Raw genomic sequence first — 15,650 nt, 5'->3', positions numbered from 1 at the left:
ATATATAAAAAATAATTTAACTTATAACTTTCAAATCAATTGTCCTTAGGAAGCAGGCCAGTGCAGAATTTCTACTCTTGCGCAGTGCAAAAACATTCCCAATCGTTCTTTATTTTATTGCGTTTGCTTGTAAATGTATGGGAACAGTTTATTTATATGGAATTTGCGGCAGAGCTTATTGCTGTGGCTTCATTCAACAAAAAATTAAAATAAATATTAGCGGTAACTTAAATTTCTTAATATTTCCTTTTATTTTTCATCATGATTTTTGCCTTATTTTCAAAAAAAGATTTTTTTTTTAGATTTTTTTCGTGTTTTTTGTATATTTTATTAATATTATACAGACTGTCCATTCATGTTCACTAACGCAGATATATTGGGACATTTATCTAATTTCTCGGCGTCGATTTGGAAATCCTTGGACATACGTTTCCAACTTTGCGCATCGAAGTAGTAGAATTTTCCTTGATTATTACCAGGAATTCGAGTAATCCATATTTTCTCTTCTATGTGAAATCTCCAATCGCGGCCATAACTGTGGAAGAAATATGTACAAAGAAGAAATAAATATTCAGCACAAAATTTACTTGCAGCCAGTTTTTCAATGCATTTTAATGTGGCTTTCCATTTAAACATAATTTTTGTTGGGCTAAATTAATAAATTCACCGCAGTAAAATTTGTATTGAAAAACTAGTACCTCGTTTCCAAAAAAAAAAAAAAAACAGGAAAAGGTTGTTGCAGCCATGATGTAATTTTTTCAAATATAAAAGCTATACAACTTTTGAAATATTTAAGGCGGATTCATCGTTCTAGTTGTGAGCTAAAGTTTAAGTTCAGAACTTTTCTCAGTTTCTCTGCTAGATAGAAAGATGAATCCGCCTTTATTTTGTTAACACATCTAGCAACAAATATACCCATATCAGTTCANGTTTAAGTTCAGAACTTTTCTCAGTTTCTCTGCTAGATAGAAAGATGAATTCGCCTTTATTTTGTTAACACAGCTAGCAACAAATGTACCCATATCAGTTAATTTTTTTTTTATATAAAATGTTCTTACAGTTCCGCTGCGGCCATCATTTGCCAAATGTCGCCGATATTCGTGTAAAACAAGAAAAAAAGCAGATCTTCTTGCAGCTTATTTAGTAACGGTGCAGAAAGTTTATCCTTTATCGCATAATTGATCAGATATTCGGTTGGCACGTTGCATTCAACGTCTTGTACTCTGCAAGCAGAGAAAAAAAAAACAGATGCAATTAATATTATATATTTAACAAAATACTACATTAAATTACTACGGACCTGCAGGGGTGATCCGCAAACGGTCCGGCGAACGTAGGATGTAAACTTTCCTGTGAATTCAAATTCAGACCGAGGCCGGTAAGATCATTTCCTAACGCTAACGTCACCAAATTCGGATCCGATTCCGCCGCTCGTATGAATGTAAGGAGACCCACCATGCCGAATTGGTTATTCACCATACTCGCTGGGATGTTTGTGACCTTGCCTAAATGTGAATTGTATAGCAAAAGAAATTGAAAATCAGTAAAAGATAAAATTTTTAATGCAAATTAAATTGTCTCATATATAGTATGTATGCTACGTATGCATGTGGGTACTTTGATGTGTAGAGATGGGAATAGAGAAAAGCCACAATGTACTAATGAGTAACAATTTATTGTAACGGAAAACAACGATGAATGAGCTAATCTTAAACATTTATGTCGAAAAAGTTGAATAAAATATATAATGAAACGAAGCTGTTACATGTAAAATTGGCTTTAAATAGAAAATAATGCACACAAGAGAAATAAGAAACTAATTTTTACTTTAAACTTTAACTTTAAATTTCATTATTTAACTGATGATTAACGCGTCTCGAGACAAGCATAAAAATTAATATTTATGTAGATAACTTAAATCGATAACACTAAAACTTAATTTTCTCCTTCTTTGCCGCGGGTGAGGGGAAATGAGAATAAAAAAAAATCCGGTACTCTTGGATCCCAATAAAGGAATACATAAGTATGTATGTAAATTATAGTTAGCTTAAATCGAGAAAGTGAAAAACAAAAATTCTACCTTTTTTCGTAATGAAAACGAACTGTGCGGCGCATTATCTGATTCCAATATTTTTTTTTTATATAAATTTATCGATAAATGGATCGAAAAGATTAAAAAATATATATTTTTACCTTATCGTTAATGAAGTAGACAAAAATTTATATTATGGCGCTCTACTTGCTATCGTTAAAGAAGTACAAAACTGATCGATATCTAAGGGTCATAATTGGCTGGTTTCGTATTGTTTTCTCGAATCATTTGTAACAAGCTAACTAGGGACTCAAAAAATAGTAAATTGTTTTATTTTATCTTTTTGGTATAAATTTAAAATAGGCTATTAGATATTCGTAAATATAAAGTATTTTTAGTAAGAACTGAGAAAACAATTGCACAAGTAATTAGCTGTGCAAGAAATTAGAAATAGCGGAAAGACTACTCATCTGTTGAGAATTTGTTGAAAATAGGACTTAATTAAATAACTTAATAACTGGAAATTCCTCTTGGCGTTTCTAACTTAAAAGAAAAATATTTTGTTGAAAAAATCATAAATGCCATCCCTTTAAATTTAGCTTTAATTATTAGGAATATTAGCTAAAAACAAATAAACAAATTACATTACAACGTTCTCACCATTCCCATCTCTAGCATATTCTTTCTGCAGATTTACACAATTTAAATTTTTCGATTTTGTTTAGCAAATGTTTGTGTGCGTGAGTGCGTTTTTTGTTTTGCGAAAACTTAAACAATTGCGAGTACAAAAGCAAACAAAAAAACCAAAATATGAGAAACGCTTTAGAAAAATTTACCATCAGGTGAAGTTTGCACTCCGCTTTTCACAAGTTTATCATTGCTGGAATTATCGTGCTGATGGTCGATTCCTCTACCACTACTGCCGCCACCACTACTACCGCTAACGCCAACGCCACTCCCAACGGCACCTAACCCACTGCCGCCCACAATTGAGTTCATCGCCTTCTCCGCACCGTCCAAATTGTTCTCCGTGATGCCCGAATTCGTTGTACCGTCGGAGATTTGAGTGCCCGGTAACGCAGGGAAATCTTCATTCGACATGGTGAATTCCGATTGTTCCGACGTTGGTTGTTTCACCATGCCGACTGTAGTATATATATATATATATATATATATATATATATATGTATGGATTGATATATATGCACATATTTATGCGTCAAGGCGTAGATTACGAAGCATGGATCGGTTTTTGGCATTCGGAAACGACGTGAATTAAGACAAAAACGAGAACAAGAAAACAGAAACGGAATACCCCATTATGAAGAGAGCGTTGCCACATGACATTGACTATATGTATGTACATATTTATAAATAAAAATTTTATCTAAACAGTTACTTCGTAATTTAATTTTTAATGCATGAAACTTTGATTCATATTTTGTGTGTTGTTTTTTTTTTTAATCTTCTTCTTTTTTGGTATGATATTATTTACGAATATTGAAAATGTTTTCCAGTTACATACGCCCTGGAGTTGGTTACACCACAACCACAATGTATTTTAGCGCAAACAGGATCGTTCCCCTTTTACACATGGAGCATATATGTATGTATGTAGATATGTAATATGTATGTATATGAGCTTAATGTTTGATTAGAAAAATTCAAACATACATACATACATCGGTATTAAGTACACAAATGTATTGAAATAGATAGGCAAAAAGAAAAAATATGTATTAATATAAGAGTATATAATTTTGTTTTTGTGTTCATAATAATAGCAACACCTTTGCAATGCAATAGGCTAACAAAAATGAATAAACTTTATTGATTAGAAATTGTAGCAAATAGGAAGTGGAATGGAAAAACTATTGCCGCGCTTGAAAAAAAAAAAACAAATAACACTGAAAAATAATGGCGTCAGTGGGAGTTTCAATATCCTTGTACCTTCATCATTTTCATTCACATGTGTAATTGTTATAAAAACATATGCAACTGCAACCAATATCTCAAAAAGGCTGGCTCAAAGGAATAGCTTTCCATGCGTCATCCAATCCTCTGTAGATTTAATGGAGTTTTCACAGGAGATCATTTGGCTTGCAACTTCCAAAAGCTCTCTAATTGGATTGAAATGCGATATTTGAGCTGACGACTTTAACATTTTCTCCTTTTTAAAAGTTCAACACGTGCTCGAAATTGTTACCGTATTGGTAAAGATAAAAAAAGGGTATATATTGCTCACCGCAGCAAATTATATAAACTTCCAAATATTATTTAGAAATACATTGATCCATTATACAGGAAATTCTATGCAATAGGTTCCCTCCCGAAGCAGAAAAACATTGTCACACACCTCGCTCTTTTCGAACTTAGGCCGTTTTATGCAGTAGCGCATTTGTAGTCCTTTAATTAGGTACTAGTCTTCTTATAAAGCTTCTGTTTTTGGCGTCAAATATATAAATTTGTCAATTTTTACTTTTTGCGTGAAGTTTTCGATCCATGCTTGTGAGGAGGCTTGTAACAGTAGAAATGTGTTCCGTACATATGTTTTGACCACCACTGAAAACTTCTAAACAACTATTACATTAAATTTCAATAATACGGTGTTTACATCCGGCGATTTTACAAGCAATTTTAGAGGCGATTAGTTGAGGCAAAAGTTGGCCTCGCAGTTCTTTGAAAGAGATTTGTCGAAAGGCCGTTTACACCAGCCGATTGTTGCTTTCAACTAAAAGTTGGCTGAAAAATCGCCTCATGTAAGCAAACTATAAACTGCCAAGATACTGGATTGATTTGAATGAACATAATAGAACATGAATATTTTATTCGTGAAAGTTTAAAAGTATATTTAATTTAAGAAAACAAGTATTCCGAAAGATTACAAAAGCTTCTAACGCATCCCGGGATGAGAGAGCCTCAGCACACAATGATGGCATACGACTCCGCTTGAAAAATGCTTGGGGCCGTAAACGCCTACTCCAATCCCCTCACGGGTTTTACAGACATCTGTATACCACTTTAGTGTGCAAACATCGATGGAACAAGTAGGGAGGGAATGGCGAGGATCGTTGGGAAAGTTTAAGATTAAGACTGAGGGTGAGGGTGAGATAGTGCATGAGAGAGAGAGATTGAGATTAAGATGAAGATTAAGATTACGATTGAACTGACGGTGAGATTGAGATTAGTGAAGATGAAATTTAACATTAAGACTGAGTTTGAGATTAAGATTAAGATCAAGATTAATATTGAGATTAAGTATTTGGTTTGAAGATTAAATTTAAAATTAAGAATAAGATAAATATTATGATTACGATTAGGATTAACATTAAGACTTAGATTGTGGTCCATTGTTCACTATTTCTCCCTTACGCGGTTCTTAAACTCCCCATGGAATAAAACTGCCAATTCTCCTTTTAGGATCTTTTTGAGACAAGATTCCACGTAAATTCTTCAGGGAAATTATTCCTAACGAACTTACTGGCTGATCTAAAATATCTGGAGTGTTATTCTGCAGAAGTCATCTATGTATTTACAATTTAATGTAAGATTTTTTAAAGCCTCACTCATCCGCGTATTAGATCGTCTAGTAAAAATGGAATGCCTTTATTAAAACTTTTCAAAATTTTCTCCACTTCTTCTCATTTTTATTCGATAAATCGAACTCGGTAGTAATTAAAACTGCACCAGAAACAATGTGGTTCTAACTTATGAGGTGTCTACTGCAGTAGAAACACATCACCAAATTTAAAACTGTGATGAGAACACAGATCAGAAGATAATAGAAGTGGAATGGGCATAGAAACTGTAAGAGGAGTCAACACCATTCAAACTCGCAATGCGATTAATTTAAAATTTAATTTATAATGTTATATATTTATCTTGTTTATTTTTAGCATGAAGTGCAAATAAATGTAATGACAAGTTGAGCATCACTATTTTTATGAACACAATTATGGAAATGAGTATCAATAGATATAACGAAAATTAAAGCTAATTGTATACGAGAAAGGAATAGAAGCGGCGGCGAAATTGGCGCATGCGCTTTTGAGATAAGCATATAAAAAATAATAATAATAAAAAAACTACATATGTATCATGATAAAAACAAAATATTTGTATCATCNACAATTATGGAAATGAGTATCAATAGATATAACGAAAATTAAAGCTAATTTGTATACGAGAAAGGAATAGAAGCGGCGGCGAAATTTGCGCATGCGCTTTTGAGATAAGCATATAAAAAATAATAATAATAAAAAAACTACATATGTATCATGATAAAAACAAAATATTTGTATCATCATATGTATATACTAACGGCTCTATTCTGTACCGGTGGCAAATTCTTGTCGCAGTGTTTTTTTACGAAAAAATATATGTATGACAAAGTTTAAATTTGTCAGTAAAACAATTTTTGTCACCGATACAGAATTGGGCTATAATACTGCTCCGACACCGCCAACTTATTGCATAAGAAGAATGCTCAATGTGTAAAATATGTAGACACATTACAAAACAATGGCACTCAAAATTAAGATATTATACTAAAATTACTGAGTTTTCAAACTGATCTGATATTTTTTGGTACATGAAAATATCAACTTTATTTTAGTACCAAAATTTAAAACTGCTAAATCGATCTGGACAATTCACGGTTTATTGAAGTTTCCGAGGTATTNTTTGGTACATGAAAATATCAACTTTATTTTAGTACCAAAATTTAAAACTGTTAAATCAATCTGGACAATTCACGGTTTATTGAAGTTTCCGAGGTATTTAATAGGTGCAATCCCGTATTCCTCGGACTCGGACTAGTAAAACTGTCAAAAAATAAAACTTCGCTCAGAGCGAGAGAGTAACATTGAAAAGTACGGGATCGCTTTCTAGTAAAAAATGGTAACTTCTGTCAACTTCAACTTAACCTCCAAATTTTGGTTGTAAATTTTTGCTTATTTTGTATGTAAACACACTCAGCTCACACATCTAAATAACCAAAAATACTTTCAAATTCATTAGAATCCACTTAAACAAGTAATTAAATACTTGTTAACATGAATTAGCAGACTGCACTTTTCTTTTGTTTACAATTTGGTTGCCAAACGCACTACAGCTGATCGTTTGACACATTTACCAGAATTTACCAGCAAAAAATTCTCGGACTAAAACTGGTAACTTCTGACAGAGAGAGAACCGTATTTACTCTCTTTTTTGTCCTCTCAATAGTCAGAGAACCGAGTACGGGATCGATTTCCAGTAAAATCTGACTGATTCTGACTATTTCTGACTAGTCCGGACTCGTACGGGATCTCAACTAATTATTTTGTCGGCGACCATTGATGCATGTACAAGACCAAATTAAATTATTAGAAACGAAAATACGCACTGTCCGACTAAATGTTCCGCATACACATGGAGCAAACTTGTATTACTTAAAATTAATTAATTTAAACTTAATAATAATAAAGGAAAAATATCTGTAAGGATATCGTTGAAGAACTCACAAGAGGTAAAAAAATTACCATAAGGTTTGCTTCCCGGTGGCTGGAGGGGATTCGTCTGAGGCAGTGATTGATCATTCTGGCCACGCACATTCGTCAACGATGGAAATTCCGTTGGGTCGAGTAGCGCGGGCGTTGCCGCATCTCCACTGCCACCAAACACATTGGGAAACCCACTTGCACCACCTCCAGTACCATAGCCACCGCGACCCGATTGCATAAAGCTGCCCATATTCGACTGTGTGAAGAAACGAAGGTATGTGTAAGACGTGTATACAAATTGCATTGGTAACGAAAATAAAAGTTAATCGATGTCTTAAAAAACTTACCATAGGGCCGCCACCTAACGCCTGCATTGCTCGTCGTTCGAACGTTTGTTGACCAAAGATATTCGCGCGACCACCTCTCGATAACGCCGGACCGCCCACCGACAATTGTGCATTGCGATTCGGTGAGAGTTGAGGTTGTTGCGTTTGTCCATAATTCGCACCGCCTTGAAGAAAAAAAAGTGGCACACGTGATTATTGGAAGATTGAAATATGTTGCTACAAAGGGGGTATAGCGATGGTCCTAAAAATTAACTTTTCCTACTGAACATTGGCACATGACTCTAATCCATGTCTAAGCCTTACTAAATTTTTATAAAGCAGTCATAAAAATTTAGTACTGATTAGACATGAATGATCATAGACATGTGTCACTGTTCAGTATAAGGGTTTCTTTTTTAGTTTTGAGTGATGTCGTTATTGCAGGGAATCATGGATATATGAATATGTATGTATAACATTGAGAATAACCAAAATAATTCCACCGGGACTGGGAATTAAAAAAGCGTATTTCGATCAGCTGCCTGAAGAGATAATGTTTCTCAGCTCGACGGTAGAGCTTGGGGACCAGACCAAGAAACGTATAAGGCGATTTGCCATTTGGTTCTAAATTATGTCAAACGCAGTAGAGAACCTAAAGAGTCGTTAGAACACTGTACTCAGGACTCCTACGCGATGACTTTTTATATCCCCGAGCATCATCTCTCAATGAAGGGGCACTACCGAGCAAACAGTTCCTATTAGGAAGATACCGCGTGGGCCAACCTTCTCTGAGCCACGTCAGAATCCATCTGATGGCTTTTATGTAGACTATCCGCTGAACCAGGCATACTAAAGATAGGTTTTATCTCTTCTTATTTATTTATTTAATTATATCGTTGTTTTTGTTGTTGTAACAGCATACAAACTCCCTAAAGAGTTTTTGGGAAGTGTTGCCGGAGTGACAGTCCTTGGCCAGATATTTATCTGGAACGTTCCAGATACGTAGACCCGACTGTAGTGGGAACGTCGTCGGAGGTCGTGTCACGAGTTCTTAAAATGCTTATAACGGGGTACGTAAAAGCCTCTATTGTCTTAACTACTACTGAGAGAAGAGCTGTAGGACTTTATTATTTCCACTTTTTGATGGTTTTTCTTGGTTTTAGCTAAAGGGCCACTGTTCCTGTTCTTTGCACAGTATGAGTATTGAGAATACTCTTAACGAAATTTGGACTCCTATCGAACTCATTTTTTTTTAAATTTTACTATTGCTTTATACATCGAGTTATTAAAAAAAATGTACTAAAATCGTTCCCTAATCGCTACAGTTGCAAATCCTCAGCGATCACTAGTGCTGCGATCCGCAGAACTGGCCTGGCGTAAATGTTCCCGATCAATTGCCGAACAGTAACTTTAGCGGGCGAATTGGCTAATTTCCTGTAGCTTACCTAAAGATATTAGGCGCGCCGCTGCGCCGACCACCTTGTGAATACGAAGTTAGTCAATAAGTGGATGCAGGGCTTAGACGATTCTAATTCAAATAATTTCCACCTAAATATACCAACATCCTGCTTTTGAATTTGTGTAATTCAACATCTAAATTTTTTATTTGTATTGCAGCAGCATTCGTGAAAAAACTTACCCGTTGGAAACATGCCAGACGTAGGTGTTACATGCCCGGAGAGTGAACTACCACCAAACCCACCTGTAGTTCGCCCCGTCATTGACGCGTTTGCTAAACTTCTCGGAGGTTGTTGAAAATTCAAATTCGCCATGGTCTGAAAAGAAAAATTAAAAACGTGTGATATAAAAATATACATATATGATAAATTATTTTTATGTTTTTGTTGTTGTTATAAAAGCATACAAATTCTCCAGCTTTTGGGGAATGATGAGCGAGTGACAATTTTTGGTCAGATATAAATCTGCGTAGTTCCGGTCATGTAGACCCGACTGTCGGGGGAACGCCCTTAAAGTAGTATATTTAACTTTTTGGTTAATGCATTTGATTTGTTAGTGTTTCACTACTAAGTGGTACTTTTTGGATACATTATTCAGGACATTTTCTGAATCGCCTAATGTTTTTCTATAGAGCCGTTGGATTTTTTGTTGTGAAAATGTCAAGTTGATAAAATCGAAGCAGTTCAGAGTCCAAAAAGCTTCGAAGCTTTCGAGGTTTTGGAAGCTCGATCTTGGTGGTGTTAAGCAATATATTCAAAACTTGTTTTTTTTTTTCAAAAAACTCTGTTTTCTATTTTTACGGTCTTGTATAATAAAAAGTTTATACAAAATGATAAAGCACAAGTACTAACCCATGAGAGGGCGCGCATGCGCAAAACACCAAGTAGGTAAATTTGTTTATGACAATTCACATACACACACATCGAGATATGTTAACCCCACATCAATAAAAAAAAGGAGTATCTCCTGGAAAAAGAACATCGTACCCTTTTATTTGTCCTTAAACGAAGAGCAGCAAACTTAGACATTCCTAAACTAATTCGATTTACTGCTGGGATCGTATTGCAATTTATGCAGACACACAAAAGCATAAACTCTCACATTCACACTTTGCAATAACGTTAACAGCAAAGTTAATGAGAATGTAGTAAATGGCAACAAAACTACAAAACAAAATGGTTTAGAATGAAAGAAGCAACGAAACACGATACCAGCTGCTTTGCAGAAACATGCTCTCCATACATGGATGGATGGCAGATGAAAAGGTGAACTAAAGGAAGTGGAGCTCTTTGGATGGCAGATAATTATGGGTGTGTTACAAATGACAGTACGATTTCTGGTATTTCTGAACTTGGAGTTAAGTTTCTACACTTATCGGAAACTACAAACAATGAACGCTTTTAGTTTGCCTTTATAGTGGTTTGCCATCCAAGTCTTTCCCACGACTATATATTTGATCAAGGCCCGTCACTATAGCAGCATTCCTCAAATTTATTTTCTATGTTGTCACAGCAGCAATCACGGAATGATGGAAGTTTTACAAATGGAAGGAACAAGGCCGATGGTATTTAAAGGGGAGCTTTTTCATGGCAGAAATACGCTAGGAGGTTTAATATATAGCCTGCCGAACGGCGAACATTATTAGAAAAAAAAACTTGCCGGACATGGATCCTCCTCATTTGCGCGAAAGATAAAGGTAAAAGGTTATAAGCGTTATTGCATCGAGTATTTATAAAATTAAAACTAAGAGAACTCAATAGTCAAAGAACAATAGCTCATTCATGAATAGAGTATACCGGGTTAAGATTAGCATAATATTGACCAAAGGAATAACGCGGTTATTAAAGGTTTTTAAGTCTTGCACCAATTCAAAATATTTTTATTAAATGGTAAACTGGGGGCCATATTGAAAAATTAAAAGGAAGAAAATATTATGAAAGTACAGAAAAAGTTGGAACACCAATTCAGCAAGTGTATCACACTAAAAAGATAAAATGCTTCTCGTACGTATGAAGCAATACCAGAAATTTTCTATGCAATTCGCTGTCAAATTATGGATAAGAAATAACATTAACAAGCTAACAACGGGTCAGCGAAATTGCGCATATGGAAACAGTGCTTTTAGATATTATATCGGTTTCAACCAAAACGAAGTTTTCTTTCTCAATTCGACAAAAGAAAGCACTTTATATTTCTAGTATAGATACACTTGATCCAATGGTGTTCCAACTTCTTCCGTTATCTCTTCAAAATATGTATGATGAAGTACATATGTGAATGAATGTCCACTCAAAAGCTGCAAAAAATACGGCTCTGAGCATATGCTTTACTACACGCAGCACAGAAACTCTACGTGCTAGTATCTGCATTTACGATGAGTCCGTCGCAGTTAAAAGTAGTTAAGCAGTTAGAACACCTAGTAGTAGTAAACCCGAGAATGGCAACAAAATTGCAACCAGAAGCTCCTATGAAGAATCAACAAAGCGCTAGCTCAACAATGCAATAACAAATACATACACAAACGTACATACTAAGGTATTGTTTCTACCAATGCTGGCCCAAGCATAAGCATGTTAACCGCAACGGGAAGTTAAGAATCAGTCAAGTCAGCTGCACTTAAATGTCTTGCCAACAAAAACAAAAAAAAAACACACACAATCGGCCCGTCATTGTTATAATTAGGGCTCGGAATCTCATACAAATCCATTTTTTTACTGGGCATCTTTAAATGGAAATGGTTGATATATTTGCGAATCATAAAATTTGCTTTAAAATGGCATTCAAACGTTAGTGCATATTTTGCAAAATATACTCGTGTTTTTGCATATTAATTGCGCTCATCTTTGTATATTTTATAATAAATGAATATGGTTTTTCATATTTTTGCTTTTTTTGTTTTACAAACATTTAAATTTAGTGCGAATTCTCTTCGTAAAAAAATTACATTTAATTTTTTCCCAAATATTCATCTGAATATCTTCTCGGATAGCCAAGCGGCTATTAAGGCACTCTCTTCGACCTCTGTCAGATCTCAATTAGTGGAGGACTGTAGGAGAAGGCTGGCTTATAACTCTTACCAATACGAGATTACCCATGTGGGTCCCGCGACATAGGGACATTAACGGAAACGAGGCAGCGGACCGAATGTGTCCCACGCAAATATTATCGAAACTTATCACTTTAAGGCCAAGCAGAGGTGTAACCGTACAGGATTGTACAGGATTATCCGGCAGTTATGGATGTCCTGCGACCCACTCAAAACCATAGCTCTCTTGGGAATGTGCAAAGAACTTAAATACAACTTACTTCAGTGTGCACTGGGTACTAGCCCGTTGGGGTACATGCCTAAAGGATTTGATCCTTCAACAGGTTTTGTCGCAGTTGCGACGACCCTGGCTAAAAAGAGACAGTCAAACACTCCTTGTGAGTGTCCAGCCCTTGCAAGCATGGGGCTTAAGACACTCGGTTAGCCATTCCTAAAGAATGTTTTGGGGTGCAGCTGCTTCTCTCTGTAAGACGTACTGAAATTCATTAAAGCCGCCAAATGGCTGTAGGTTGTACAAGTTGTGGAATTTAAATGACAAACTTGCTAATTGCTTGTCACCAGGGTGACAATCCACTTAAACCAACCAAACATTGCATTTTAAAAATTGCTTTCGTTACTTTCTTTTTAAAAACCATGAGTTATTTATTTTTGGACCGGCAACAATATATTAGAGAAATAATTTTAATTGCTTATTTTACTTGTTTATAGCGCACATTTGTGAATTTTGAGTGTATATTGTATGCGCATATTTTTGGATTTTTTTTAGTGCATGAGTTTCCGAGCCCTAGTTATGATCATTCAACCAGCCAACCAAGCAAGCAACCAGCCACCAGTAGCCAACTTGCCACCACATAACAAAAGATTCTACATTACTTCGTATGAAACTATGCCCATGCGAATGCCTCCCTTTTAGCGAAGGTGTGTGTGCACACAAATAAATGTTTGTTACTGTATTGACAGTGTAAAAACCTGTGCATATGGCACATGTAGTGAGCATATAATGAAAGGAGACATGCATAAAGGATATAATCGATGGCAAATATAGAAGCTTCGTTGTAAAGCAAAAAAAAAAAGAAACTTCAAATGCACAATGGCAAGGTGGCGTTCAAATATATATATGTAACTATGTATGTATGTGCATGTGTTTATATGATTGCGAGTCGCGCGATTTCTGGACAACAACTTATAGCTACATGTGTTGTGTTCTTTGTTTATGTAGTTGAATTTGATTGATTTCAACGTTGGTAAAACATATTACTGTTGTTGTTTACGTAAGATACGTAAGGTAAGAGGTAGATGGGGATAATTGCACATACATATCTTCATGCATAACGTGTTTTAACATATACACACATAGTACGTTATTCAAAGCAGTTTTGTATTTTTACAATTTAGGTACTACATACATATATCTTCATTGGTACAATTTTATTTCTCATTCCTGTACGGTTTCCCGCTGTTTTATTGACTTTTTATATAATATATCATAGAAATTCAGCCAAACTAAACAAGGTAAAATAATATTACAGAACATTGGCAGCACAACAGCACTATTTAAATTAAGCACCGTTAGTGATGTTTTTCTATTTTGAATTTTTTATCAAATATTAGTTTGGAGCACAGTATAGTTTGGAGGAAGTTTCCCGCTTTTTTCTACATCCAATTTCTGTCAAATACCGCTTTGAACATCCTCTATTTGTAATTTAACCACACGTTCCTAGTACATACGTATATTAACTTACCTAGGTTTCTCCCTTTCTCCTCTGTTCTCTGCTGCTGTTTAACACACGATCGACACACTGTAGTTGCTGCGTTCACCGCATCTAACATTCCAAGTGACCTGTTTTTCGCAGGAGTTCGCGCGTACCGCAAAACGTCGCTACTTCTGCTACACTGCGTCTGAATTCCTTAACTTGTACAATTAGTGTCGCAAACAGCGTTTAAAGCGTGCGTACTGAATTTATTTTTATGCCAAGGTAATTTTTCCCAAAAACGTAATGCTTCGACGGAAATGTGGCTTCTAATTGTTGATGAATTGCTAAATCAAATGCCGTCGCAATCGTTGCCTGTGCGTCCAATATTAAAATTGATACATAAATTTAAACTCACACGCTGGTATATTTTAAAAGCATACGTTATCAGATGTAGATTAATCAACAAATATTAATTCGACGCTAAAATTGTTTTATGTTGAGTTTACTCAAGACCTGAGCAAACTACAGCTGGTATCGGTTTATTCGCCGATACAAAGACGAGGATGGCTCATTAGATGGTTAACGAATTGCTTTTCAATTTGTTTTCGCCTTTTGCTAACTTGTTTCTTTGTTCTTGGGAAAGAAACTCAGTGCGCCTCTTGAGGTGCCTAGTTTAGACGGAACGACGAAAATTTTCCACTTCCCTATTGGCGCTTAGGGGTAGCCTTCACGGCCTAATTGGAGTCCTTTTTCTTATACTTCAGAGCTTTCACACAGGAGATATTGAATCTCAATTGCAATTTGCACATAAAATGCGCTTTCTGGTTTTCTTGCACTACTACTTTTACACTTTTTTGTTCACAAAAAATTGATTTCAATTTTTCACACAATTTTTCTAACACTGCGATACGACAATGGCGACACGAACACCTCAAACGAGTCGACGAACGAGTAGCTGAATCAACGCTGAATAAACATGAAGGCTGAAAGTGCGCAGAGTCGTATGCGAAATACAAAAATCTGTGCATAATTGTAAATGAAAAAAATTAAAAAATTTCTTTGCAACAAATGTTCCAAACTATAAAATAGTGTGTTAACTGTTAAATTTGCACGTTTTTTAACCCTCTTTTGAGTTTAAATATAGTTATTTGGTGTCAAGGGAATTATCTGGAATGTATAAAGAAACGTAGCCTTAAGTTTTTATTAGAATCTTGCACAAAGAGCTGGATCTTTCGGCTTTTAATTCAAAAGCTCCCCTAGCCTAATAAATATGCACTGTCTATGCTGCCTTATAGGCTGTTTTTGCTTACGCGTAAAAGCACATTTAGCGCATTTAGCTCTAAATGCTACTCTAAATGTACATTTATCCATACAAAATTCGTCACCTAAATGCAACTAAATGCAACTCCATTTTTGCATTAAGAATCTAAATGCTAAAAGCAACCCTGTGATCTTCCAAAATTTCCACGATTCGAACATGGTTTAAAGAGAAAAAGTGGCAACATTGCTTTTTCGAGTATACAGTTGCTAGCTACGTTTCAGTGATCGCCGATCGAGATTTCTTTTATTTCTTTCTTTCATTACATATTTGGATAAAGAAAAGTTAAGCAA

General features: G+C 35.2%; 1 protein-coding gene across 2 annotated transcripts; it reads right to left on the bottom strand.

Annotated features, from left to right (window-relative positions):
• Positions 1 to 252: 252 nt before the first annotated feature.
• Positions 253 to 14,999, bottom strand: Rga (CCR4-NOT transcription complex subunit regena). 2 transcript variants are annotated; one of them, XM_017628516.1, is made up of 9 exons: positions 14,480 to 14,999; positions 14,088 to 14,411; positions 9,481 to 9,616; positions 7,863 to 8,026; positions 7,537 to 7,771; positions 2,869 to 3,177; positions 1,301 to 1,505; positions 1,059 to 1,223; positions 253 to 535 (listed from the first exon to the last, which is right to left on the bottom strand). In XM_017628516.1, exons 3-9 carry the CDS (start codon positions 9,611 to 9,613, stop codon positions 337 to 339), a joined length of 1,410 nt encoding a protein of 469 aa, XP_017484005.1. In that variant the 5' UTR covers positions 9,614 to 9,616; positions 14,088 to 14,411; positions 14,480 to 14,999; the 3' UTR covers positions 253 to 336. The 2 variants fall into 2 exon arrangements, with proteins under 2 accessions (XP_017484005.1, XP_017484006.1); XM_017628517.1 differs by having other exon boundaries at positions 311 to 535; positions 7,555 to 7,771.
• Between the last annotated feature and the right edge of the window lie 651 nt (positions 15,000 to 15,650).

This window comes from Rhagoletis zephyria, unplaced genomic scaffold (assembly GCF_001687245.7).
Source record: "Rhagoletis zephyria isolate East Lansing unplaced genomic scaffold, Rhagoletis_zephyria_1.1 Rzeph_scaffold_06007, whole genome shotgun sequence".
NCBI classification, from domain to species: domain Eukaryota; kingdom Metazoa; phylum Arthropoda; class Insecta; order Diptera; family Tephritidae; genus Rhagoletis; species Rhagoletis zephyria.
The sequence above is the reverse complement of the archived record's forward strand: the minus strand, read 5'-3'. Positions and strand labels throughout refer to the sequence as shown.

What these genes read in the sequence shown, in the direction of transcription:
- Rga (XM_017628516.1), bottom strand. Translation starts at nt 9,613, where the DNA reads ATGGCGAATTTGAATTTTCAACAACCTCCGAGAAGTTTAGCAAACGCG. An exon ending in CGTTAGGTGGCGGCCCTATG is followed by an intron (nt 7,772 to 7,862) that starts GTAAGTTTTTTA and finishes TTCTTCACACAG; the next exon opens with TCGAATATGGGCAGCTTTAT. An exon ending in TTTGCGGATCACCCCTGCAG is followed by an intron (nt 1,224 to 1,300) that starts GTCCGTAGTAAT and finishes CTCTGCTTGCAG; the next exon opens with AGTACAAGACGTTGAATGCA.